Genomic DNA, 25646 nt, shown 5'->3' on the forward strand with positions numbered 1-25646 from the left:
GTATTTTTATTTGCTAGCCTATGGTTTTAAGAGAGGCATTATCCCTCTGTTCAATGCCTCTTATTTATATGTATGTATATATTTTAGGAGACTTTTACAGTAATGCTTTTACTAGCTTATGTATTTTGTGTTTCAAGTTTTTTTTTTCATTTTCTGTCAAGTATTGGGCTGGGTCTTGATGATAATTGCATGGATTCTGTAGACTGCTTTTGATACAATGGCCATTTTCATAATATCAATTCTACCAATCAATAAGTATGGAAGATACCATCTTCTGCTATCTTCTTTTTTGTTGATGTCTTAATTTTTCATTGTATAATTCACTTCTTTGGTTAGATTTATTCAAAAATTACTTTTGAAGCTGTTGTGAATGGAACTGTTTCCCTCATTTCTTTCTTTGTGTGCATGCCATTTCTGTAGGAAGGCTATCGATTATTTTTGTGTATTAATTTCATATCCTGCTACTTTGCTAAACATGTTCATCACCTGTGGGAGTTTTCTGGTAAATTATTTGTGGTGTTTTATGGATAGAATCATACAATTTAAAAAGTAAGAATATTCTGACTTATCCCTTTTCTGCTTATATCCACTTTATCTATGACTTTTGCAGTAGACATCAAGCACTATATTGAATAGTAGTGGAAAGGGCAGGGTGGACATCCTATCTTCCCATCTTAAGCAAAAATGCTTTGAGTTTTCTCCATTTACCTGTTAATATGGGCTTGTTGTATAGTTCCCATATTATGTTGACATATGTCCCATGTATCCCCAAATTCTTCAGGACTTACATCATGAAGAATGTTGGAATTTATTCACATAATTTCTGTCCATGGATGTAATTTTTTGGCATATTGCATTTACTGATTCAAGTTTGTTGAAGTTCCCTGCATTATTGCAATGAAACTGACTTAATTGTTATAGTCGATTTTTTATATATACTCTTGAATTTGGTTTACAAGTATTTTTTTGAGAATTTTTACATTTGTATTCATCAATAAGAATGACCTATAATTCTCATTTTTGTTGTTCTGAGATTGAGTAGTAAAGGCTTTGTAGAAATAATTTGGAAACTTTCCTTTTCTATTTTCTATTTTATGGAACAGTTTGAGGAATATTGGTATTAATTCTTTGAAGGTCTAGTAGAATTCTATGCTCTGTTTGGGGGAAATTTTTAATTACTACTCTCCATTGACTGTTATGGAGTGGTTTAAATTATTTACTTAATCTTCATTTAATTTTACAGAGAATATGCATCCACAAATTATTCATTTGTTTTAGAGCTTGTGGTTTAACTTGTAGCTGCCTGTTAGGTCCATTTGATTTATAATGCCATTTTAACTCCAATGTTTCTCTGTTCATTTTTTTTTTTGTCCAGACGACCTGTCTATTGGCGAAACTGATTTTTGAAATCATTTTTTTTCCTTGAAGAGACTAGGTGTGCTTCTGTTTGATATGTACGAATTTAGAATTGTAATATCTAAATGTCATATCCTCTTAATGGGCTGCTCTTTAGTGGGTGTGAATTGTTACTCTCCTTGTCTCTTTTAAGTACTTTCGTTTGAAGTTTATCTTGTCAGGTGTTAGACTATGTATGCCTGCTTGTTTCTTAGTTCTCTCTGCTTAGAATAACTTTTTAAGGTTATCACCCTAAGCCAATGTCTATTGCTGATTGTGATGTGTGCTGCTTGGAGGCAGAAAAAGGATGGATCCTGTTTGCTAATCCTAGCCAATAGCCTGTATTTTTCTATTGAGTAGTTGAGACTATTAACAGTTTTTATTGCAAGATGTTTGTTAATATCTTTTATTTTGTTGTTTTATGGTGTTTCTTAAACCTCTTTTGATTAACTGTCCTGAAATTTTTTATTCTCTGTGACTTCTTGTGAGCTCTGTTTATTTTGATTTCAGACTCTAGTATTCCTTCCGGTACCCTCTGTAGAGTTGGATTGGTGCTCATAAATTCCTTAAATTGTTTTTATTATGGGAAGGATTTATTTCTCTTTAAATTTTAATAGAATTTTGCTGAATATAATAGTGTGGGTTTTCAATTATGCTTTAAAACTTGCAATATACTTTCCCAAGTCTTTCTGGATTTTGAAGAAACAATAATTCGGGAGGGCCAGGCTACTAATTTGGGAGTGAGGTATGGGGTCATGGAAGGAATTGGATGAAAGAGACTTGAGGGACAGGAGAGAGGAAAGAGCAAATTGATATAAGTATATTTTAATTTAAAATGTAAAAAGTAAAAAGTAAGTTAACTGTTGAATACTCTGATAGTCCAGCCCTTAGAAGTAACTTGACATTTCTTTCTTTCTTTTTTTTTAAATTTATTTATTTATTAAAAATTCCCACCTCCTCCCCACATCCCTTTTTCTTCCCCTTTCCCCCTCCCCCTCCTCCTCCCTCTACAGTCCTAAGAGCAGTCAGGGTTCCCTGCCCCATGGGAAGTCCAAAGTCCTCCCCTCTCCATCCAGGTCTGGGAAAGTGAGCATCCAAACAAACCAGGCTCCCACAAAGCCAGTTCATGCAGTAGAATCAAAACCTAGTGCCATTGTCCTTAGCTTCTCAGTCAGCCCTCCTTGTCAGCCACGTTCAGAGAGTCCGGTTTGATCACATGCTCCATTAGTCCCAGTCCAGCTGCCGTTTTTTTTCTTTCACTCTCTTTCTTTATCTTGCACTTTTAATGTTTTAACCATAATATGTGGTGAGAATTCGTTTGTAGCCCTGTCTATTTGATATTCTGTAAGGCCTCTTGTACCTAGATGGACATTTCTTTCTCTAGGTCTGGCAAATTTTCTTATGTGGTTTTATTTACAATATCTGCAAAGCCTTCACTATGGAGCTCCAGAGGTTTCATACATTATGGTCATATTTATTTTTAAGATTCATTGCTTACTTTACTGAGTAATCCAGTTCCTGTATCTTGTCTTCAGCCTCAATTCTCTGTTTTCTACATGATCTAGTCTACTGGTGAGACTTCTTACTGAGATTTATATTATTATATTTATAATAATATAAATATAATATATTATATTATATTTATAAATATATAATAATATATTTATATTATTATATTATAATAATTTGGATTATTAATTTTTCTTTCATTTTTAGAATAATTTCAGTTTGGGCTTTTTTCCTTTTAGAAATTCTATTATTATTGTTATTATAGATATTATTCTATTATCATGTCTTCTATTGACTTCTTTATTTCATTAATCCCTTTGTTCTTTTATAGCATATTCATGTCTTTTGTTAGTTGTTTGAATATACTTAAAATTTTCCATGTTTTCTTTATTGGGTGCCATTATCGTGGGATTAGTAATTTGGGGAGGAAACATGGTATCTTTTTATGTTGATTTTTTTTCTGTGCTGGAACTTAGACATTTAAGTGGTTTGTTGTATTCCTTCCTCTTTTATATTTAAGTCACCACCATCTTTCAGTGAAGGCATCTACAATATTCATGAGAGGACTAAGTCTCAGTAGGGTTGAGAATGCCATTTCCATTTGTGGGGCTGCTGCAGGAAATTTGGGGCAGAGTGGGTAGACTAAGGGACTAAGAAATGATAACCAACTTCCCTGCTTACTGCACAAAGATGTGTTGTCTGGGCAGCTGGAGCAAAATCCTTGCAAATTGTAGTCAGGTCTTGTGTAGTTTGCTGGTGGTGAGCACTTGGAGTGTCACCTTGAAAATCTGAATGTGTGAATGCTATTAGACTTCAAAGAAACCTTAGGGCAATAGCTACTGACTGTCAAAAAATTAAATTTTTCATAATTTTTGATGACCTGTCACATATCAAGCGTCATTTCTCATCTTGGCCACTCTGGAAGAAAACCATAATTATCTTCAGCCTACAGAAAAGCAACCCACAACTGAGAGATAATGTAATTTGCCAACCTCTGAATGATGAAGCTATACTATTCAGTTCTGGTGAATTTATCATAGTTCCCCTTTCTAAGTATTGGTTGGGACCATTGTGAGTGACAGAAGCCAAATCAACTAAGCTTATCAACTAAAAAGAGGACATTTAATAGCTCATGAAACCTAAACTAGGTGAGTGAATAGGTAGAGAACTAGCCCAAGAGTCAATGAGTCCTAGGACACAATTATCTTCTGTGAGGTGTGCCCTGTGCTGGCTTATTTTCTTAGACCAACTTTTTTCTCAGGTGGATCTCTCAGAACTCTAGGCTAATACCTTTCTATGCCACAAAAAAGATAACTTCCTTCTTTCCCCTACCCTTCTTCTCCTTTCTTTCTTCTCCTCTCTCCTTCCCCCTTTACCCCACCTTTCCCCTCCTTCACCCCTTCCACGTTCACTCTATTTTTTCTTTTATCCCCAAATTTATAAAATACATCTGTTTTGTTTTAATTCAACCTCTTTGTCTCAGAACAGAGATATACATTCTAATAACAAATAAATTCTAAAATTTATAATTATTGCTGTAATTTTATATCTCTTCATCTTATTTTTGTTAGAAGTTTATTGAAACTACTCCTTTGCACCCTTGGGAAGTGGCCCAAGTTTTCAGTTTGTTGCTAGAAGTACCTTGACTCCTCTGATTCACTTTTGTGGCCATGAAACTGAATCATCTGTATCATTGCAGTATGAAAACCACACGCGCATTCTATGTTCCTTACCAACTTATGAATTTCTTAAGTCTATAGCTCTTTGCCCTCATTAAGCCCGTTTTACATACTGCTGGATCAATACCATCTACTTTTGTTGCTAATTTCGCTTCGATAGCTACAAATTATTCAAATTCCACCAATTAAAACAACAGCTTCCATTTCTATCAAGTCACCACATCCTCCCATTTTATAGCTGACAATTCTTTGTGCTCTGGTCTTCACTTGTTTATCATCCATTTTTGTCTCAGCTCTTGAATTATAATTTCTATTTTGACTATGTTCCTAAAACTGCATTGATGAGGGATACCGGAGACCTCTTACTTAACAAATGTGACTTTTTTTGTGTGTGCTTGCAACTTCACTGTTACTAGTATCTTTATCTTGAAACCATTGGTTTGGTTTATGGGCAGTCCCTTTCCTGCATTTCCTAGATATAGTTGATCACTAAGTTCTAATTGAAGTATAAATGAGAATTTTTAATGAGCCCTGTTCCTTGAATGGAGAAGATTCTGATGCTATACACTTATTTTTGTTCCCTATTTTTGATTCACTAAGTATCACAGATGGATAAACAGGCTCCATGTGTGTGAATTAAGAGGACCATGGGTTGGCTTCTCTTTATAGATAGGATGCCATTATAATGCAAGTTTCTTAGGGAAATCATGGTGCATATATTGAGACTGACAAACTTTTCATCAAAATTAGTTGTGTTTTCTTCCCCTAAAGTAATATCAAACCAGATTTAGTTATTACAACTTAACAATAGCCATTGGTGGAATGACCTTTATCTAAGAATTCAGTTCTTCTGTGGTTCATGGAATTTTTCCATCTCAGAACAACTTGAAAATTAAGATGAAGACAACACTGAGATATTTTTTATTCCATTGAAAAAATTAAAAAGTACTTTTCTTGATAAACAGCAATGGCAACAACCTAAAACAACCAGCTGATGCTCTAGGAGTACTGAAAATAAAACTCACCACTTCAGCTAGTTTGTCAATACTATTTAGTACCTATCCTTGCTATAAAACATATTTTTATTCTGCTTTATTTTCAAAGACTTATAGACTATTAAATGATTTCAGTAGTTGGATGCTAAAATTTAATGATGATACTTTCATGCTTTTTCTTTAAAAATCCAAGTAGATTTTTCTTGTGTTAAATCATTAAAACATTCACCTGATGGTCCCCTTTCGTTAGTATGTCTGTTGGTGTAGTGATTGTTTAGGTCTGTTGTAGGCAACCAGATTGTTGAAGTATCATGGGCATAGCTTCCCTGTCATTTCTAGGTGACACATCTGAGAGTACATTTTCTGGCAATCTGGCTCTTAAAATGCTTGGCCCCTTCTTCCATGAGCCCCACCCCTAGACAAAGAGCTAAAGGCAACTGAAAGAGAAATGGTCATTCCCAGAGGTGTGCCCCCAATGGGCTCTCTGATATATGAAATCATATGCACAAGCAACACTAAAAGGACTCAAAAGGTTGCATTTATATGTTACAGTATTATGTGTTACAACCAAAGACAAAGAGGTATGAATTTGAGAAGGAATGAGGAAGAGGAACAGAGGAGGCATTGGAGGGAGGAAAGTAAAAGGGGGAAATGATGAAATTATACTAAAACTTTAGAAAAATATTTAAAATGAAAAAAATCTGCCTGATTATTTTAATTTGTGATTTTGGTTGAAAGTTGGATATTGTGAAATCTGTGGCAGTTAAAAACATATAAATAGCATGAGATTGAGGGGACTTAGAATATCTATTTTTGCATCTTATTCTGAGCACAAATGCATTCTCAGTGTTACCTGTCATTTGCTCACCCTTGCCGTCACTCTGAAGAAGCCCAGTACATTTCTCTAACACACACAATTAGGTAGTTTCATGTAATGAAGCCCTGCAGAGTGATTACGTGGAAGAGCATGAAATTCTGCCAGATGTCTGACCGAGTTGCTGGCACTGGAGAGACTTCACAAGGTTTGGTCCTGTCATCATGTTGTGTTAATCTTGAACATACATATACTTGTGGACGGAATCTTGAAGGGAAATAAAGCAACTCAGAGGCTTGCAGCTGCAGCTCATTGATCCCACTTTCTTATTCTTTGCAGAGAATGGGACAGGGAACAAGCTTCAAAGAAGAATCCCAAGCTTATCAATGCCCTTCGGCGATGCTTTTTATGGAGATTCATCTTCTATGGAATCTTGTTATACCTAGGGGTAAGACTCTCATTGATAAATACAGTGTCTTGTATTATTGAGATATAGTAAGTAGTTGTGCGCTTATAGAATTATGAAAGGTTATTTTAAAAATCCATTACAACTCTAAGTACAGACCACCTAAAATTAAGTGGAAATGCTTGAAATGCAGCTTTCAATTTACAGATCATAATTAAATCCAGAAAAGCAAATTACTTGTTTAAAAATTTTTCTCTTTTATGAATCCAGATCATAACATCTTAATAGTATATGAGACTACTGGCAACTTTAGTTTTCTGTATTCAGAAAGAGAATTTTAGAAGACAATGCTGTGACAAGAATAAGGCCCCATTCAGTCAATTATATGGAGGGATGTTTATGATATTTTGAAATTATATATATGTATATGCACATCTATATATATATATATATATATATAACGTATTGAAGTGTTTCCCAAAAAGTAGCCAAATTTTTAAATGAGACAGTTAGGTGCACTTGAATGTATTTGTCAGCAGCCTGTGTCGTCATCACTGTAAAGCGCATAGCAAGCCTGGAAACCTGGGCTTTGCGATATTTACTGACTTTGGGTGTGTTCCCCAAATGATCTCCAAACTGACTTGAGTGTTGGTTTTTTTGCATCATCAGGACATCACTTTCAATGCTTGGTTGTAGCTTGTAAAGGAGGGTGACGAATGGGAATTCAGTAAGTCTGCTTTAACAGCTCAGCCAGTAATGCTGTGGCTGTCTGTTCCATTGGATTGTTATTGAGCTGTATTTCTTCTGGTCTTTTAATCCTAGCAGGACTTTGGTTTCCCTCAATTGTTGTAAGAACTCATGTACATCTATACTACTTAAAGAATTTTACTTTATCCTGCCGAAGAAAGATTCATTAACAATTTATATTGACAAAATTTACTATAATTAGGTTCAGAATGTTTTCTAATGCTGTTTTCTTCTAGAAGAAATTCTTCTGGCACTTTTCTCAATACACACACTCATGCACACACACACACACACACACACACACACACTTATATATGAATGTAAGTATATAAGTGCATAGATTATTTCTTTGTAAGTAATTTCATGTATAATATAGTCTCATTATATTTTATACATAAGTAGATTTATATATATTATATTCACATATAGTACATGTTTTATATTGTTATATATTATAAATCTATTATTTATGGTTAAATCTCTAAATATCTATATGTATAAAAACCAATATAGTTTTGTCTAGTATAATATGTTTTATGAAATACACACACATATAGACACACAAAGAGAATAATCAGTTATCTTTTAAAGGTATCTTTGAGGTTATTTTTATCAGTGAGCACACTTAAAGAATTTGAAGCTCTTTTTAGTCAAGATAAAATAATGAGTAGAATCTAAGAACAGAGAAATGTAGCAAATATGAAGAAGTATTAAGACTTTTAAAATTAAAAATATCTAGCTGAAAAATCTTTAAGTTATTCACATTGTATTAATTATGAATGAATGATTCAAAGTGCTTCTGAGCTAACTTGAATCCTGGCATGTTTCTCTGGACCTGTCGTAGCTTTTAAAGCCAAAGATCCAATTTCTGACTGTGAAGGAAAGGTCCAGATGGGAGAGAGCAGTTGAGTGTAAAGTAAGAAGGCATGAGCAAGAAAATGAGCAGGAAACAGTGTAGTGATGCTGAAGTTGCTCTACCCCTCTCTTCCTCTCTCCCCCGCCACACAAAGCCTCACTGTATCCACACAGTTCAAAGTTGTAAAAATGTTGAAAACTAGATCTTATTTAGGTAAGTATAACTTCAAAGGCATTTGATCCATTAATTTTTTCAACTTAATTTTTATTAAAAATTTTTATTTGGCATATACAAATGTGTACAAATATTTGCAGTGTATATATTTCAATATATTTATACATCTTTCATGACCTATTGGGAGTAATTAACATAAATCACTCTACCATCTATTGTTTCTTTGTGATGAAATCATTAAACATCACTGCTGGCTATTTTGAAGTATTATTAACTATAGTCACCCTAATAGAATGTATTCCTTTATCTGTTATTTTGTAGCTATCAACCAAGCATTCCCAGTATTCTCATTTCTACAGCTATTACCAGCCTCTGTTTTCTTTATTCTTTTAAGGACTTGCAGTGAGAGTGGCAGAAATTTTAGTCATTTTAATAAGTTTCTATCTTGTCAAATAGATTTGACATTGCCTTATTGTTTGTAGTGTACGCTCTCAACATTTCTTCTTCCCATTAAGTAAACAAAGATTATGGGAACTGCTGTAATTCTTGTATAGATGTAGGGGAACATACATTAAGAATGTGTTCATTCTTGGTCTTTGTGTATCATGATAGTTGTGGAATAATGACGATTTTGTTGGCTGCAATACTGATAGAAAAAAGCACTATAGAATTTACTTTCAACTGTGAAAGGCTAAGAAAAAGGAAATACCATCAGAAAGAACTTACAACAGTGGTGCAATTTTAAATCATATTAGTTATGGTACATCCCCATTGACTATACATATAGTTATGGTACATCCCCATTGACTATACACTTGCTTTTTCTTTATCTGACTCAGCAGCCAGATAAATAACATTGTCTTTAGTATTTAAGACTTCCAGTGAAGAAGAGCAATGGCCTATTGAAAACATGAGTATAAGAGTCAATTAAGGATAATCTAAGGGTAATCTAAAGGAAGCTCAACAGAGGGAATCAGTAAACATATCGTTGACAGAATATGAACACCAGAGAGCAGTTGTTGCTATAAGAATTCACAGGTGTTTTCTCTAAAGTGTTCTTGATTCTTTGTGTTCTTCCCTGCACAGAAGATATTAGCTCAACTTAAATCATCCCAGAAAGTTAAAGGTTTATTTAAAGGAATAAATAATTCCTGGTACTCACAATGTCACAGTTCTTAAATTCCTCAGACTGTTATAAAGAAGGATCTGTCTCCTGTATTTAGGCAAACACAAGCCTTTGAATCCATGACTCTTGCTACTGAAGGAAGGGTGTTTGAGGTAATTCTGAACACGCAGGGGCTCTGTTTCGGGTACTTTAACTTTTATAGCTCCCTTTAATATGAATGCTTTTAGCAAATCTGGAGGCCTCCTATCTAGGATTCATTTCTCATCTTTCTGTCCCATCTTATGAGCCCCGATATCTGGCTGCTTCTCTGACTAAAGCAGACACTTGCATTCTGAACACTCCATAAGCCTGATCTATCTCAAGTAATTATTGCTTTTCTGTGTAGAGCTCCATTTGTCTTTCCTAGATCCTGTTAGTTGATTTCTCAGTATTACCTGCCCTATTATTGTAAAGGTAAAGCTATATAAAACATGCTTAAAACAGGTGAAGGTGATAATGATATTACTTAGTGGTTGCTTAAAATATAACAAAGTACTCTGAAACCTCATATGCTAGGCAAACACTCTACCCCTGAACTGACCCCTAGCTCTACAACTTGTGAGTTTTTTATAAAATGGTTTTATCTAAAGATGCCTTGAGATACTTCCATATAATTTAGTTGCAAACCTCAGTTTGCCTTTCTGTTTCTGCCTGAACTTTGCTTTATAATTTGAATGTCCACTCAATGCAGACTTTCCTGTCTCTAGAAACATCTGACTTTGTCAGCTACAGTGGAAATGGTTTAAGGATATGTATTCAACTACAGTGACTTTGAGTTCTAGCCTTGAAAATGTTATGATAGCCCAGGTATATCCACCATGATGTGTGTTCAAACTTCCCCTGGGAGGCTACTCTGAGACCTAAAATTATTCCCATATGAGTGCAGTCCGTTTAGTTATTTTTATTTATTTGCTTACCTAGATGACAGATGGTCTTTTGGTTGGAAGGAAGTGTATGCAGACTGGCCAGGATTTCATAATCCTCCTTTTGCAGCCTCCCAAGATAGGATTATGGTCATGTGTCAAAACTCCTGACGCCAGATGGTCTTTTGAACTCACATTGTTTAAATCTATACCTCTCTGAGCAGTGTGTGTGTGTGTGTGTGTGTGTGTGTGTGTGTGTGAAGAAATGGACAAGTACAATTACCTAAGGTATTCTTTAGCCTCGGCACAGTATTCTTATACTCAGCTCATACTTTCAGGGATGATGTTGTCGGAGGGAACCTTCTGAATTACCAGAGTTTGCCAATGAAGAGAACTGTCCAAACAATAGAAGTGACTGAGGGTATACAGAGAGTAGATACACTGGGATAAGAATAGTAAAGAGGTTATGAACTTAAGAGGAAGTCAGGGTGGGCATAGATGGAGTTTGAAGGGAGGGAGGGAGTTGTAAAAGTGATACATATGGTATCTGTGTATAAGATTCTCAAAAGTTAATGTAAAAAAGGAGTTTGAGTTTTATGAACCTGTTTACTGTCCATATTGTCTTAAACATTGCTATTAAGTTTCTTCTACTTCCTAAGGTAAATTCTGCCTTGTGTAAAATTTTTTAAATATTTAACTGGATTTTATACTAGTTAAAATAGCTTTACATTATTTTCCAATGGATGTAATTCTGTTTGGGTTTACTATTTCATGTGGTGAAAATGAGGGCACTTCTGCTTCTGAGTATAAACAGCAACAGAGGACACTCAGCTTTCAGGTACCAGTGGTGGTTTGTGAGAAGGACTGCACTTTATAGAGTAAGCTGGGTATCAATTACCATTGTAGGTTTTCTCCCACTTTAAAAAAGCATGTCAGGTGGATCTATGAATGGTTCCATTGTAAATATTAGAGAACATGATACAGAAAAGAGGCTAGGAAAAGCAGTGGCAGAGAGAGGCTGGAAGTGCTGGTTTTGTCCCTGAGAGGTAACAGCACTGTCTGGTAGCTAGGGTTATGCTGCGACCCACATATGATCCTGTCTTTGAAAATTTCATGTGAAGAAGCAAACTGAATATTTGCTCTTCCAGAGGAATACTACTGGTGTCTTTGTGGGGTGACCCGTTGTTCAAAAGATGAGTATGTCCTGTTAGTTGATGCAAGTTGAAATCTAACACAGTAGTAGTAATACATAGAAGAGGCATTCAATTTAGGATAATACAAGTTATAATTTTTATTATATTTATAATGTATTTATAATATAATATAACTATTATATGTTATATTTTGTGCAATATGATATTTAATATAGTCTCTAACTTGTCTCTTGATTTTTCTCACTTTATAAAACAATCAAGATCATAATATCCAATAAAAACTACACAGTTGTCACTATGCAGACATAGACAACCCAATATATCCATAAGAAGGCTTGCTAGATAGCATTTAGAGCAAATGAGGTAGCTGTATGATATGTATTTTAAAATGTAAAAAAAAATGCTTTTAGGTAAAATGAAAACACTATGAGAACATTTATATGACACTTAAAAGTCACATCTAGGCCCTACCACCCTGAATGTGCCTGTGTAATCTCTAGTTTAATTCTACATCTAAATATGCAAACGATGTTTGCCATGTAATAAAAAATGAATCATATACAAGAGAAGTATTTTGTATACTTTGCTTTTTAAAAGCCATTTTAATCACTAGATCACACAAACAATTACTATATTTTAACTAGGTAGGAGGTTAAAATTTTTCTTTTTCATCCCTGTCTTTTGATTTTCCATAATCCAAATCCATTTAAAATATGGCCATGTGAAAGGAAATGACGTATCATCTTTGTGATTATTTTAGAAGCTTTTTAAAGGTTTGAATCTTCTCTTATTTCAGAGCTTTGATTTGTGCTCTATATAAATGAGATGAAGCATTGTATATAAAGTCAGAATGAGCAACTGCACAATGATAGCTATTGTAGATTACAATTTCCTTTGGGGAGGAAAGTGATATAGAGAGCATGGTTATCTTTTTGGAATGATGGGACAGGTAGTATTGGCACTTGAGATTTGGAAAGTCCATTGTAGATAAAAATGGAAAGAAAATTAAGGGTAAGAGCAAAGAATGCTGAACAGTGGGTCAGTCAGACTTAGAGATAACCAATTAGGATCACATCTCTCTTAATCTTCTTGTGGAATTTAGCCCTAAATTTCTGTTTCACTTATAAGTCATTATAAGATAAAAATTGGAAGATAATGTCTTCCTAATTTGAAGGCTGCTTAGCAAAATGGATAAGATTTAGAGTTCTTGAATTCAAACCTGTCTACGTACATTTCAAAGGGATGGTTAACTGGATAAACAGCTTGGCTGGTAGTCAGTTGAAGACTGTTGAAAAGTTGATGAGTTTATTGGAACTGGCCCAAGGTCAAGTGTCCTAGTATATGCCTTACTGAAGCCACTATTCATTCAGGTTTTAGCGAACACCTCACACAAATTTGTCTCGATGTGACTTTTGCTGTAAACTAGTAATCAAATCTTTTTTTTCTTTATTTTACATTCCAACCGCAGTTCTACCTCCACCCACTCCCATGCCCCCGCTCCCCTCCAGCCCACCCCCACCCACTTCTCCCAATGGGTAAGGGCCACCATAGGGAGTCGACAAAGTCTCTCACATTAAGTTGGGACAGGACCAAGCCCCTTCCCTCTGCATTAAGGCTGAGCATGGCATCCCACCATAGGGAATGGGCTTTAACAAGCTAGCTCAGGCACCAGGGATAGATCTTGGTTCTACTTTCAGAGGCCCCTCAGATAGTCCAAGCTTCATCACTGTCTCCCACATTTGGAGAGCCTCTCCCACAGAGGCTCCACAGATGTCTGTCTAGAGTTCATGAGTTTCTACAAGCTTGGTTCAGCTGTCTCTGTAGAGTTCTCCATCATGTTCTTAACCTCCCTTGCTCATATATTTCCTCCTCCCTCTCTTTGATTGGTCCTGGAGCTTGGCCTGATACTTGGTTGCAGATCTTTACATCTGGTTCCATCAGTTACTAAATAGATCTTAATTATGAAGGCTCTATAATCATGGTTGGTGTATTTACCAATCTGATGAAGGCCAGTTCAGGCACCCACTCCACTATTGCTAGGAGTTTTAACTGGAGTCATGGTTATGGATTCTTCGGAATTTCTCTACCACCAGTTGCTCCCTAACCCCATATGGCTCTCTCTATCAAGATCTCTTCTTCATTGCTCTCCCACTTCATCCCTCTCCCCCTTGACCATCCCATTCTCTCACGTGCTCATCTACCATCCCTTCCCCTTTACCATCCACTCTCACTCCCAGTTTACTCAGGAGATCTCAACTAATTCCACTTCCCAGGGTGATACATGTGTCCCTGTTAGGGTCTTCCTTGTCCTTATCTAGCTTCTCTGGAGCTGTGGACTGTAGTCTTTATCCTATGTTACATTAATATCCCCTTATGAGTGAGTACATATCGTATTTGTCTTCCTGAGTCTGGGTTACCTCACTCAGCTTGTTTTTTTCTAGTCCCACCCATTTGCCTGCAAATTTCATGATATCATTGTTTTTTTCCAAAGCTGAATAATACTCCACTGTGTAAATGTACCATATCTTCTTTATCCATTATTCAGTTGAGAAGCATCTAGGTTGTTTCTAGGTTCTGGCTATTACAAATAAACATTATTGCTATAAACATTGTTGAGCAAGTGTCCTTCTGGTATGATTGATTATCCTTTGGGAATATACCCAAGAGTGATATCTCTGGGCCTTGAGATAAATTGATTCCCAGTTTTCTGAGAAACTGCCATACTGATTTCCAAAGTGGCATGTACAAGTTTGCATTCCCACCAACAATGAAGGAGTGTTCCCCTTGATTCCATGTAAGTTGCCCTCAGTATTTTTGATTGTAGCCTTTCTGACACTTAGAAGATAGTATCTTAGAGTCATTTTGATATGCATTTCCCTGATGATTAATTATGTTGAGCAGTATGTTAAATGTCTTTCAGCCATATGAGATTCTTCTGCTGAGAATTCTGTTTAGCTCTGTACCCCATTTTTAATTGGATTATTTTGTATTTTGATGTCTAGTTTCTTGAGTTCTTTGTATATTTTGGAGATCAGCCCTCTAACCAGATGTGGGGTTGGTGAAGATCTTTTTTCATTCTGTAGGCTGTCGTTTTGTCTTATTTACTGTGCCTTACAGAAGCTTTTCAGCTTCAGGAAATTCCATTTATTATTTGTTGGTCTCAGTTTCTGGTGTTATATTTAGGAAGTGTTCTTTTGTGCCAGTGTGTCCAAGGCTACTTTCTACTTTCTTCTCTTCTGTCAGGTTCAATGTAACTGAATTTATGTTGAGGTCCTTGATCCACTTGGGCTTGAGTTTCATGCATGGCGATAGATATAAATCTATTTGCAGTCTTCTACATGTTGATATCCAGTTATGCCATCACTATTTGTTAAAGATTCTTTCCTTTGTCCATTGTACCATTTTGGCTTCTTTGTCAAAAATCAGGTTATCATAGGTGTGTGTATTAATGTCAGGGTCTTAGATTTGATTCCATTGGCCCACATGTCTATTTTTAGTCAATACCAAGCTGTTTTTATTACTATAGCTCTCTAGTAGAGTTTGAAGTAATAACCAAATCTTATTTTAGAATCTATACAAATTAAAGATAAATCGATTTCATAGATGGTTTGACCCTCTCTATAAAGCCATTTCAAATCCTCTGTAAAGAAAAATGAGATTGTGAGGGTATTTCAATACAAGGAAATGAAATTTAATCTGTTTTTTTCTTCTGCAGGAAGTCACCAAGGCTGTCCAGCCCCTCTTGCTAGGAAGAATCATAGCTTCCTATGACCCAGATAACAAGATGGAGCGCTCCATTGCCATTTACTTAGGCATAGGCTTGTGCCTTCTATTCATTCTCAGAACACTGCTTCTTCACCCAGCCATTTTTGGCCTTCATCGCATTGGAATGCAGATGAGGATAGCTATGTTTAGCTTGATTTATAAGAAGGTAATACTTTTGGGGGGAGTGTTCTTTATTGATTTTTGTTTTGTTATTTCAATGTTGGGGATTGAACTCAGGGCTTCCTGTATGCCAGCAAGTTCTTTGCTGGATTTGCCACCCTGCACAGTCTCAGGTATTCTAAATGGCAAATCTTAAATGCCCTGAATTAGATTGTGATCTCTAAACATTTAGGATAAGTATGAAAATCGATTTCAGTTTTATGTGTCAGTGAAATAAATGGCAGGAATAAGTACTGTTTTATTTATCCTTAGTAATTCAATTTATCTCAGTAGACGATTAAGTGCCTTCTATAACTTAACAGTATTACAGATGCCCTTTTTTTCAGGGAAGGATCTGTGGTTTTGTTTCAGGAGTTTTTGTTGTTTCTTGAATTACTAAAAGTTGAACCCAGGGCTTCACACACAATAGACAAGTGCTATAGCAGTGGGCTAAATCACCATCAATTTTTTAATCCACTCTTTTTTCAGTTAAAATGACAAATGTCAGTATGAAAGTCATTTTCAAAGTATCATCTTGTGGTAAAATGCTATCTGTCTTTATATTTGTTAACAATAATTTAGTATGTTATTGTCATGGTTAACGTAAGCATAGGTGGTGACTGTCTCACAGTGGTAACTTTCATCCACTGTCTTACTTTGATTTGGATTTTTCTCATCCAGCGAGTCCTCTAACTATAAAGGTTTTGAAATACCAGTGCATTAACATCATAACTTATTTTGCTTTTCTGCATGTGTTAGCTAGACAAGAGCCTAAATATTCTAGGATGATTTAAATAAATTCAAATGAACATTTAGCTACCTAAATGTTGTCTAAATTTCTGGCAAAAATCTAAGTTATTTCAATGGCTTTTTCTTTCTCCAGTCTGTGCTGTGAGTGCTTTACTCTACCAAGTATTCAAAGAAATTTATATTGGTGGCATCATTTATATTTTCCCTTTTTCTTTTTTGTTTTCTTTCTTTGATGACAAACTTCATATACTTGGCTTATAAAGGCTATGGATCTAAAATCCACTTCTAACAAGTAATCCATAACACCATTATAGTGCGCACTCAAGGCCCACAGTGTAATAAAATTTTGATAGCCATACTTTATTGTTCAAAAAAGGCTTTTATGGAGGCAGAGGAGAACAAAAGGGAGTCAGTCTTAAGCTACAATCTCATCAAATCCTACGTCCCAGGAAAACATGATAAATCAACAAAGTTTTTAGAGATCATGTATAATGTAGAATCTTGCTTTCACAAAATATTCAATTTACTTTAATAGATACCTGTTAAAAAGTAATAACTTTATATTGTAATACTGATAACTAAGAATATATATATGTATATTTATATACATTATACTAATACATAAATTAAATGTGTTCTAGTTTTACTTACCCACAACTCTCTACTGCAGGTACTATTATTTTTTTAATGAAACTAAAGCCTATAACTAAAGGAAGAACGCTATATTAAAAACTACTTCAAATTTTCAGAATAGGTAAATCACAATCTTTGACGTAAAATTGTTTCCAGACATTAGTAAAAACAAAATGTGGAAATATATTACTGATGCAAAGGGGATGGGAAGTAAAATAAAGAGTATTGTTAGTTTGTGACCAAGTCCTCATGTAATAGTTAACACACACACACACACACACACACACACACACACACACGCTTTTTAGAAACACTAATGAAGAATTTGAAGCTCTTCCATATGCATTTCCATTTCAACATCAACTACCTGTGATGGTTGATCATTTAGTTTATCTTGCAAACCACACTTGCATTCCTGTGTTGGCTTATTGTCAGAGTGTGAGTGCATCTTCATGTTGCTCTAGGTTGGTCCTAATTATGCTTTGTCTTTGCTCTTTCCATGATTCATATCCTTCCCCATATCCATCCTGTTCCAGGCTCATGACATATATGATCCTTCTTACAGTATTTTAAGTTATATAATACAGAAAGTTGCTCCATTTAAAATTTGGAAGCTATAACACATTTTACTGAAAATAATGAATATAAATACACACTTGCCCATGAATATGAAAATTACCAAAATAACAATAAACATTTACCATGTGTATATTATGCATGTGGCTTCATGTTTTACCCTGTGTATAACTTTTCCTGACACCAAAACTTTCTCTAAGACACATGTAACACATGTTATTTACCTCAGTGAGTTCTCCCTCCCCTCCTATCACTCTAGTAATAGTTTGTGATTAACTACCATGACACCTTTTGTGTTGGCCTGTCTAAAAATTATCCATTGTTTTAGTTCTGTCTCTATACAATCATTCATATTTTTCTAATTCAAGTCTGAGCCCACTATACTTTCTGCCTTCCTTAACATATATACATTTCTATCTATCTATCTATCTATCTATCTATCTATCTATCTATCTATCTATCTATCTATTAATATATAGATATATTAATATTAATATAGAAATATATCTTCATATATTCAATTTACTTTAATAAATACCTGTTAAGAAATAATGACTTTATATTGTAATGTTGATATCTAAGATATATATGTATGTATATTTATATATGTTATACTAATAAATGAATTAAATGTGTTCTAATTTAGTTTATCTTGCAAACCAAGTATATCTTAATAAATATTAAGCATACTTAATAAATATTAATTTCTAATGCATTCAGTACAATGGTTTGAATCTATTAAATGCTCAACAAATATATGATGAGTTGAAACAAATAATAAATGTGTCAAAATTTTGCTGCCAAAGCCATCTAACAGCAAATAATCTGTTAAATTTTACAAAGGATTATTCTCTTTCATTAATAATGAAATAATTTAATAATGTTAAATCATTAATGAATAGGTCAATAAATAAAAGCTACAGAGAAACCCTGTCTCGAAAAACAAAACAAAACAAAAAATAATAAAACGTAAAAAATTGATGACTTTTTTGTTAACATAAATATATTGATTCAGACCGTGGGGGAGGGTTAGAGTGGGAAAGGGAGCAGAGAAAAATGTAGAGCTCAATAAAAATCAATAAAAAAATATTGATTCAGTTACTCATAACATACTTTTATTGACTTTGACAGGTTCACAGAGTTGGTGAAGTAATTTATGAGAAAATTAAGATCAAGTTTCACTACCTTAGATTCTATCTTTTATTCATAAATTTATACATTTTTATTATTTTACATTTTCATATACATATAATTAATCTCAGTCATCTTTATCCTCATTTTTTCTATCATTTTCTGCCATTTCCAACTGGAACTCATCTTAGCAAGTACCTTCCTACTTCCATGACTTTGTGTGTGGTCCATTGAGTTTAGTAAGAGCATAGTGGGAGATTATTTAGTGGAGCAAGGAAAGCTTATGTGTTTGACATATAAATATGACACCAGTGACAAGGTAATATGACACCCTTCCCTAACAAGCATGAGCCTGCCCCCATCCATCCTGATATGTTTCATCCTGTGCAGATAGCCTCAGCTAGAAAGAGTTCATGAGCGCGACTGATGAGTCCTATGAAAACACTTCTTCCTACTGTCTATCTTTCCTAAACTCAACTAATATATTCTCTATGTCCCCTCTTCCGCCATGTTCTCTTAGTTACAGGGCAGGAATGTGAGTGATATAGCCATTTCATGTATGGCCAAACATCCCACCATCACTTATATACCACACTTGGGTCACTTGTAGGTTTCTGCAGTCACCAGTATCCACTGTCGTAAGAAACTTTTCTGAGTACAAGTTCTAATCTATGGTATGAAGAGAAGTAGTAAGAAGGTAGCTTGATAATATGACCCTTGAGTAGAACAGCAGTTAACTCGTTGCCACCTGTAGCTAGAGACCTCCTAAAACAGAGACTCTTAACCAGGGTTAGAGAACCAAGCATAAGCTCCCTGCTGTGGAGATAGTTACCCACGTAAGAAGCATACTATCGCTGCACCAGGGGGCACATTTTACAAAGATACATGGTTATTGTAGCTTATAAGAGTCACAGCTGGGTAAGACTGATGATGCTTCTTCCCTAGCAGTTTGTGTACTGTCCACCTCTGGCATTATTAAAGCCAGCCAGTAGGGAGGAAGCTTGCAGCTCAGGTCCATGTCTTGTGACAGTAGTATGTATACAGTATTTTCAGCAGCAGAGTCTTTCCATCAAATTCTGGAGGGTAACCAAGAGCATTGCTAAAAGCCTGCGGTTTGGGGGAACCTCTGAGATCTCCCTGGTCAGTTACTCATAGGCAAGTGTCCCATACCCAGCACCGGAACTTTGATTATTGATGGCTTTTGAGAAGAGCATCATCTGTGAAGGATACCACTATTTAAACTTTTTAAGGATCTTTTTGTTTGTTTGTTTTTTTAGTTTAAAACTTTATTCTTAAACAGTCACTGGTGGTGCACACCTTTAATTTTAGCTCTCAAGAGGCAGAAGCAAATGGATCTCTGAGTTCAAGGCCAGCCTGGTCTACAGAACAAGTTCCAGGACAGCCAGGGCTCCACAGAAAAACCTTGTCTCAAAAGACCAAAACAAAACAAAAGCTCTTTATTCTTAGACCTGTACAATAGTGATACTCAGACTATAAATTTAAACTCATACATACATACACATATTTATATTTATACATGTGCAGCTATTATTAATTTCTCAAGGCATGACATACAATAAAGTCAAGACAAGCAAGCATTAATAATAATGTTTACAAATCTCTATATTAAATCATCCTGATAATTGCTATTTGGGAACACACTCCATTATCTCATGGCGTAGCATGTGATTCCTTGCATTATGTCTGACGGAGACAGATCATGAGTCTCTGCCAATGTATTTTTATGCTTATTAGATTGTACTCTTGCAAACAGTATCCTCACCTGACAGTCCCATGTGGAACTACATTCTGCTAAAGCTAGTGTAGTTAAAACTGGGTAATAACTATTCTGAAGCCATTCAACAGAGTGAATGCCTCTGCTACCCAAAGCAGAGGGAAGGTGGCTTTCTACTTTACTGCTTTTGTGAATGCTCACACCTCACTTAGGACACTGTACAACCCTCAGCTGTCCTATGAACCTGGCTTCTGACATGCTATCTTTAATAAAGTCTTAAGATTGTCTTTTTAAAGGTAATCTTATAAAACAGGTTTTTCATGTGGCTTTTTCATTTATCCTTACTGTTGGTTGCCCTCTCTCCTCCCCTTGGTCTGTCCTATCTTCCCACCCGAGTCCCTTCAGAGATGGCTCTGTCCTCATTACCTCTCAGCCCTGGCCTCCATTTCATGCCTGGTGTATAATATTATCCTGCCTTCCTCTCTCTAATGCCTCACTCTTATCCTTCTTTTTTATACCAATGTATTGTTGTGCTTACTATTCTAAAAGTTCACAGTTGAGATCCTCACATAGGAAGAACTGATAGCATTTGTCCTTTTGGGTCTGGCTTACTTGACTCAGGATAGTATTTGTTTCCATTCTAAAAAACAATGTAAAAAAAAAAAAGCCCCTAAAACTCAGACAAAATGATTTTTAAAAAAGACTCAAGCTTACATATTACAAATGGATATTTAAATACAGTATCATTCTATTGTCAAAGTCAAAAAGTTAATATAAGAACTTTTTAATATAAAAACATATTTCAATGTAATATTTGCTTTTCAGTTAGAATAGACATAAAGCTGAGAAGGTATGAACCTAATGAATATGAAACAAGGCTGATCATCCAGTTAAAGTATATATAAAGTCCTCCACTTTACTAATGTGTTACCTATGAATATATTTTACTTTTGTTTGTTGATATCACCTAACTTCTTTTTTTTTTTTTAGACTTTAAAGCTGTCAAGCCGTGTTCTTGATAAAATAAGTATTGGACAACTTGTTAGTCTTCTTTCCAACAACCTGAACAAATTTGATGAAGTATGTACCCACTGATTAAATGTTTTATGCATTTTATTAGAAATCAAACAACCCTAAAGAAAGATTTATCTACACCAAATAAAAGTGCTAAGTAGTCAAGTCCCTCCCATTCTTAGTTCCGCTATTTCTGGAAGCTGGGAAGGCTAGAGCACCCATTCTGAGGTCAAGTAAAATTGCCCAACTCAAACATACCCCAGCTTGCCCTTAATAAGGTTTTTCAAAACTTAATCCTTATCAGACTTTGCTTCCTTTTAATATAATACTTTAAATTGTTATTTACTTTGGCTATATACAATACTTTGGGCAGTTCTTGTTCTGTGCTGTCTTATGTCACAAATAAATTCAAGGTCTTTGAGGACAGATACTGTGTTTTGTTTATCTTTTCATTTCTAGTATTTAATTTAACAAAAGTTAAATAAATTACTGTTAAATTGAGTACCAGATGTTGAACTATATAGGTGTGTGTGTGTGTGTGTGTGTGTGTGTGTGTGTGTACTGAGTCTCTGAGGTGACCCTCTTGTTCTCAGTTGGTCTAATGTGAGGACACTAGCTTTATTTTTAAAAGATATTAATTAAAATCTGGGCACAGTTCCTAGGATATCTAGTTCCATTCCACTCGGGGGTGGGGAGTGACTTGAATTTTTTACCTTGAGGAATCTGGTTTATGCATTGATTAAGCCCAGTACTATGCTTTCATACTAAAGGACATCTACAATTTAATGTGCTCAGTACCATGAGTTCCTTGAGTGGACAAATTCTCAGCACTCTTCCCTTCCCCCAACATGTGTTTCTTTTTTTTTTTTTGTTTTTTGAGGGTGAAGTGTAGCATGTCAGTTGCTTTTCTCTGTGCTTTTATTTTTCAGGGACTTGCCTTGGCACATTTTGTATGGATCGCTCCTTTACAAGTAGCTCTCCTGATGGGACTTCTCTGGGAATTGTTACAATTCTCTGCTTTCTGTGGCCTTGGTTTACTGATAATACTTGTCATTCTTCAGGCTGTTTTAGGGAAGATGATGGTGAAGTACAGGTAGTGATCTTTGTCACAGCTTGAAGGAATTTAAATTGGGCTTCTCTGCAAAAAAAAAAAAAAAAAAAAAAATTGGGCTTCTCTGTGCCTGGACCAGAGAACTATGGGATATCACTAAAAAGGGGTGGTTTTAGTGGTATAAATAATACATCATATACCAAAAGGGTATTTTTCCCCTATTGGTCTACAGAATTTTCTTATAAAAGTTTTAAGGTTTTGAACATTTTTATACTCATAAAATTTAGGTAAAGTGGTTATAGTATTTATATGACCTGGAAGGAATGCCTAAATTTTGTATGGAACTTATTGGCTTTTCCTACCCCATATTGTATGTCATTCTACCAAAACTTTTATTTTATTACGGAATGAATCTGTGGTGTGAGTCATAATACATGTTTAAGACAGAGAACATATAGAGTTTGCCAGATGAAATGTCATAGAAAGCTGAAATCTGGGGACTCAGGTCTTTTTTTTTTTTAACATTTATATATTTCATTTGTTTCACAAAATAGAAATTATCACCTCTTTGATAAGGATTAGATAAATGACAAAGTCCAAAATTCATCTAATGGTGGTTGTCTGACATTCAGAGGCATCTATTAAATGATAGAATTACTTTTGTTACCATCTGTTTAATAGCAAAATGCTTATCTATATAATGGAAGAAATATGAATTTCCTTAAAATTTTGAGTAGTAATTAGTAAATAATTTGACTTCTTTTTGTTATTGATTGGTTGATCAAGTGATTGGTTTACAGAGATCAGAGAGCCGCAAAGATCAATGAAAGACTTGTGATCACATCAGAAATTATTGATAATATCCATTCTGTTAAGGCATATTGTTGGGAATCTGCGATGGAAAAGATAATTGAAAACCTGAGAGAGTAAGTTGATATTGTTACAATTTTATACTTAACGTTTAAAAACGACTACTCTGGTCGAATTCAAACTTATGTTCTAAGCTATACTATTGTTTATATATCAGTTTCATAAAGTCACTTTGATGAGTTAATGTTTTGTTTTGTTTTTGAGACAGGGTCTCACTATGTAGGTTTTTCTAGCCTAGAACTCAGTATGTATCTAGACCAGGATGGTCTAGAACTTTAAGGCATGTGCCACCATGCCAGGCTCTGGTTTATGGTTTTACATAGTTAATCCAGTAGTTCATTTGCACTGTGAGAATTTGTATCCCTTCTGAATGAGTCTTCTGTAGTTTATAATTGTTTAATACCCTTAATTGAATTAAAACAATGACAAAGACATTGGGGACTAATTGAGATCATAAATGGAACTGTTAAAATAAATAGTTCTGAGAGTAAAGGGAGATGCTGTATGACACTGAATTACATACATTTGGGCAAATCGTACCTGTTATTCTGAACCTTAGGAATAATGACAAAGGAATTTTCCTCAGTGTTGCCCGTGTAAATTGCTCACAGGAGGTGAAATCAGTCCCTGTACCCAAAGCCATCTCCTGAAATGGAGTCAGTACTTGACGCCTGTATGTGTTGTCTTCTTTCATCTCAGATAACCTTTCACAGATTAGTAAAGATTATGTCTGGCAAAAAAAAATAAGAGTACAGCACAGAAAAAAAAATAGTACACTACAGACTGAGATGTAATTACATTATATCTGGCAAAAAAGTAGAGTACAGCAAAGACTGAGATGTAATTACTGAGATAATTTTGAGTAAAAGAAAATTGAGCATTGGTAAAGCCATATAACTGATTTTCTTTAGTTGGCTTCTCTGTCCTCTGGACTACAATCAAGGAAAACTTTTAGACTTCTGGGATAGATGCATCATTAAGGAGACTACTGATTTAAAGAGTAGGACATTTTTAACTATTTCACAGGGGAAAAAGTGCTCTTTTCATTGGTGTGAATTTGGGCTGTTTTATATTCAGGCTGCATAGACCCATAGACAATGCTAACTGAGCCTCAGGTGTGTGATTGGAATAACAAAGAAAATGCTGAAATGTTAAGTCCTTTGCCATGTAAATAGAAAGAGCAAAAGAGTAGTTATTTCCCAAACATTATTGGTCACCTGTTTCTGTTATGCCTTTCAAGATAAATCCAGGAAGACATTGCATTTTCTTTCCAGAAACAACCTCAAAGATCTTCAGTTCAGTTGAGGAGAGTTGTTTTTCACATTAACAAGTTGAGTGCTCCACAGCACTCTGCCTGTAAACACAGTCATGGCAAGGGGTGTGCGGTCATCAGAGGATCCAGTTTCTCAGCCTTCCTGATAAGCTCACAGACAAGTTGTTCTTGTGGCTGACTTTTTCTGACATTGATATTTTACCCATCTCTTCCTCAAAAGATGAAATCCATCTTTCCTACTCTGTTTTGGTTTGGCTAATTTTGATAGCATTTGTCTGGTTGTAACCTGTCTGATACAGCATGAAATTGTTACCTGAAAAAGCTGAAAAGTGCTTCCATAAAAGGGAAAGTAAAAATTGCTATTTCTCAGCAGAGCAAATACAGTGTTCTAGGGGAGACTGATGGGATGCTTTTCTGAAGGATGATTACCTCACCCTGAGCCACTGTTGAACTGGGCCAAAGGCTCTGCAAATCTCCTTGAAAAAAAAAATGCCTTTTATCACTCTTCAGTAATAAAGGGACTGTAATTTTTTTTATAAGAAACTGATAGAATATTTTAATAACTCATAAAATGTTAGGGACTTTATAATAGTTTCTCGATGGTTCTGGTTTTTGCAGATCTATTTTTTCCCTATATGACCTCTCTTTCCAACTGTGTCAACTGTCTAATATATTTGAATAACTTTGACACCTTGATATCATTTTTAAACAATTCTATCATTTTATAAATACCAACCTCATCAATATTTATCCCCAAAAGAAAAGTGCTACAGATTGCATTCTATTAGATTTTCTGCTATGTTATCACCTAAGCTTAACCACATCTCTACAAGGGAAATATTATGTTTATCTTTAGTGATGGAATCATGAGGAAATAGTGACTTCTTTTAGATGACATAGGTAAAACAGGCAGACCTCAAACCATAACCCAC

At 35.0% G+C, this 25646-nt stretch overlaps 1 protein-coding gene across 1 annotated transcript in view; it reads left to right on the top strand.

Moving 5' to 3' along the window:
- Cftr (CF transmembrane conductance regulator) overlaps positions 1–25646 on the top strand; it is a 131408-nt gene that overhangs the window by 23697 nt on the left and 82065 nt on the right. Inside the window, exons 4-8 of the mRNA XM_048449006.3 lie at positions 6732–6840; positions 15473–15688; positions 21497–21586; positions 22450–22613; positions 23372–23497. Coding sequence (XP_048304963.3) covers positions 6732–6840; positions 15473–15688; positions 21497–21586; positions 22450–22613; positions 23372–23497 — 705 coding nt within the window. The remainder of the gene's footprint in view (positions 1–6731; positions 6841–15472; positions 15689–21496; positions 21587–22449; positions 22614–23371; positions 23498–25646) is intronic.

This window comes from Myodes glareolus, chromosome 25 (genome assembly GCF_982192425.1).
Source record: "Myodes glareolus chromosome 25, mMyoGla1.1, whole genome shotgun sequence".
Lineage (NCBI taxonomy): Eukaryota > Metazoa > Chordata > Mammalia > Rodentia > Cricetidae > Myodes > Myodes glareolus.